This window comes from Osmerus eperlanus, chromosome 17 (assembly GCF_963692335.1).
Source record: "Osmerus eperlanus chromosome 17, fOsmEpe2.1, whole genome shotgun sequence".
In the NCBI taxonomy this organism is placed as follows: Eukaryota; Metazoa; Chordata; class Actinopteri; order Osmeriformes; family Osmeridae; genus Osmerus; species Osmerus eperlanus.
The window spans coordinates 9446275-9449899 of record NC_085034.1 but is presented as its reverse complement, the minus strand read 5'-3'; the positions used below and the strand labels follow the sequence as shown (position 1 = coordinate 9449899).

Below are 3625 nucleotides of genomic sequence, written 5' to 3'. Positions count from 1 at the left end.
TTAATTTCTCCGTGAAGGAAATCAACAGCACTATTATTAGAGACTCTCCTGAGACCACTCTCTCTCTCTCTCTCTCTCTCTCTCTCTTTGTCTTCCCCTCTCTTCCGCCGTTCTCGCCCTCTCTCTCTCTCTCTCCCTTCCCCTCGCCTTCATATCTCTTTTCATCTCCTCTTTTTTGGGGGGTTTTGCTCTTGCTCTCCCTCCCTCCGTCTCTCTCTCTCTTAGTTTATTCTTTTTTTCCTTTATCCCTTCATCTCTCCCTCTCAGCCGGCTGTGATAGGGGGGGAGGGGGGACACACACGACAGACAGAGAATGTTGAGGCCCCTGAGGACAGCCGGGCCCAGCCGCCGTCCGGGCCCCTCCCAGCAGCTCCCAGCCCCCGGGCCGCCTCGCTCCGTCTCCCTCCCTCGCTCCGTCTCTCTCGCCTCCGCATTACAAGCGGGCGCGCGTTAATTACGATCTAATCGAATCGTCGTCTTTCCTTTTGTGAAAGCGAGCACCGAAATTGATTCGTAACTCCCAGAGCGTTCGGCCTGGGGGAGAAGAAGAAGAGAGAAAAAAAAACGGACAAGACGATGCTGCCCTTTCATCCGCTGGACTGGCGTGGTGTTTGGTTCGCCCCCCCCCCCCCCTCCCTCCCCGACTAAGCCAGAGACGTGATATTCATCACACCTGCTGCAGGGGGAACGGGCAGATCTCAAACAAAGCGTCCGCTTTGCCTCGTCCAGTCAGACGAGGGTAATGCACTTCCTAAGACCACGGGGGTTAGCGCCCATCCACCAGAAATTTAAAGAATCTTGGCGGATAGCGCTCGGCCGCCAATGGTATTGTCGGGTGTCGGATTGCGTGGTCAACCTCTGATATCCCTGCATCATGTGGCACTATGTGGCCTGCGCGTTGTGTGTGTAGGGGAGGGGTGGGGAGGGGTTGGGAGGGGAGGGGAGGGGGGGACCAGGGAGGGAGAAAGTGTGGGAAACACCTCCGGTTTCAGACATCTAGTTTCTCTCTAAACCCCTCAACCAAGAGGAGATGGGGGTGGGGGTAGGAGGAGGGGGAATGAGGGGGGGGGATAGGAGGGGGAAAGAAGGGAGAGGAGGAGGAGGGAAGGAGGGAGAGGAGGAAGGGGAGGAAGGGGAGGGGGAAAGAGGCAGGGAGAGGAGGGGGGGAGGGAGAGGAGGAGGAAGGGGAGGGGGAAGGAGGGAGGGAGAGGAGAGGGGGGGAGGAGGAGGATGAGGGGAGACAGAAAAAGAGGAGGGGGGGGAGAACACTTGGGGAACGGCTGATCCACAGATGGGAAAGGACTGACAGATCAGAGTGGAAACCGCACACTTCCATGTGGTTGAAGTCATTAGAGTCACCCGGGGGTGGGGGGGGGGGGAGGTGGAGGGGGTGGGGTCGAGATGGATAGACAGTCTGCCTGTCAAGACCCGCCATTAGTCTAAGTAGCACGCTTCACTAAGGAATAAAGAACTGGCTTCAGCTTAGCGGACTATAGTTGTCCTCCCCTCGATTAGCTGTGTGAGTCAGTGTTATTATTGTGTGTGCCTGTGTGTGTGTGTGACAGCAGTGGTGGACTAGGCCATCATAGTACCCATATGTACATGACACCATTTCCAGCAAGCTATTTTCAGACCCTGATCCACACACACACACACTGCATTATTCATGAGCAGATAAAATATCAAGTATAATACGATACCCCCTACTACATCGCCCCCCCCCACACCCAAACAAACACACAGAAACACAACAAGGTCTTACTGTGACACACGCACACACACACAGACACACAATCCGACGCAGCAGCTAAATCCTATTAGGCAAATGAGAGCGAAGCGCGGGCAAACCCCCCTAAAAGAACACGCCCCGCGCGTGTGGCGCCCATAACAGATCCTCTCTGTAAATCACGTTTAGCGTTCTTATCAGCAAATTTGGCACAAGGCTTGACCCCTTACACACACACACACAATGGCTGAATGGGGAAGAGGGGGGGCGCAAATACCCCAAGCATCATTAGTGTCCTCGTACTTTAACACGGCTCTGTCATCGATCAGTGCTGTTCCACTAATGACAACAAGACACGCGCGTACGCCTCTCTCTCTCTCTCCTTCTCTCTCTTTCTCTCTCTCTCCTTCTCTCTCTCTCTCTCTCTCTCCTTCTCTCTCTCTCTCTCTCTCTCTCTTTCTCTCCTTCTCTCTCTTTCTCTCTCCTCTCTCTCTCTCTCTCTCTCTCTCTCACACGCATGCAGACATACGCCGACTGTAATCACTGCACTAGAATTAATTGGCTTTTGACAGTTGTTGACTGTAATTGATTTCGGCGAGGGCCCAGAAGGCTCCGAAAAGCCCAACTGATCTCATTTCGAAAACGGAGACATATCTCTACGAGCAAGAGCAGGAAAACATGCGCGTGTACGCGTGCGAGTGCACACACGCGCGCACACACACGTCAGGTTGAATCTGTCTTTGCCAGACACACACACAATCCCGCTCTCAGGGGCCGGGGCTGTGGAGTGCGCCTCTGAAGTATTATTTCCCGAAGATTGACTGCAATTTAATTGGCTGTCATAATTGAACTTCATCTGCCTCCAGTCGCGAGTGTGGCTGCCGTGGCGACGTGTCAGTGTGTGATACCAGACCAGGCTGCAACAGCCCAGAACACCCTTGGAGCATAGCCACCAGACATGGACAGGGAGAGGAGAGAAGAGGACAGGGGAGGAGATCTCTCCCCCCCCCCCCCCCCCACGCACACACACAAACAAGAAACCCCCAAAAAAGGAAATACCTCCCCCTACCTTAAACAGACGCAGTATATTAGCCACCATGATGGACACGGAGCTGGCCGCCGCCCCGATCACCCCCACGATCTTATCCGGCTTGGCGAAGATGGGCGGGTCGCCGTTGGCGCAGCGTACGTCCGAGCCGTCCTTCTCGATGAGGGCCTGGACGAAGGTGAGCGACTGCTCCAGGGCGTACGTGTCCCTGGAGCAGGTGTCCAGGATGCGGGCCCCCAGCGTGATGTTGGGCAGCAGCTCCGGGTCTTTGTTGATCAGGTCGATGGCGAACATCATGGCCTCCAGGCGATGGATGCCCTTCTCCTTCTTCAGCTCGCCGCAGGGCACGCCGCGCTCCCCCCGCGAGTGCACCGGGAACAGCCCCCCCAGGATGATGTCGCCGTCCAGGCGGATGGAGTGGGCGTACTCGGGCGCCGCCCCCGCCCCCCCCGCCGCCGCCGCCGCCGCCGCCTGGGGGTCTGCGATCCGCTGCGGGGACGCCAGGGGGAGGAGCCAAGTACAGGAAGCGGCGAAGGCGAGGAGGAGGAAGTGGTGCCGGGCGGCGAAGGCGGGCCGCTGGGGTTCCGTCGTCGGCGCCATTGGCGACGCGGTGGGGCTGCAGTGAGGGACGGAGCCGTTCGGTTCGGACGGGCCAATGGGAACAGAGGGGGGAGTTGTTGATTCCCTTCCTGTTCAGTGCTGAGGGAGGGGGGACACTCCTCCAGGGGAAGATCTAGCATAGGGCTCCAAGGCACACATGTCCACAGACAGAGAGAGAGAGAGAGAGAGAGAGAGAGAGAGAGAGAGAGAGAGAGAGAGAGAGAGAGAGAGAGAGAGAGAGAGAGAGAGAG

General features: G+C 57.1%; 1 protein-coding gene across 1 annotated transcript in view; it reads right to left on the bottom strand.

Annotated features, from left to right (window-relative positions):
• grm8a (glutamate receptor, metabotropic 8a) overlaps positions 1 to 3374 on the bottom strand; it is a 61431-nt gene extending 58057 nt beyond the window's left edge. The window contains exon 1 of the mRNA XM_062483667.1: positions 2796 to 3374. Coding sequence (XP_062339651.1) covers positions 2796 to 3374 — 579 coding nt within the window. The remainder of the gene's footprint in view (positions 1 to 2795) is intronic.
• Between the last annotated feature and the right edge of the window lie 251 nt (positions 3375 to 3625).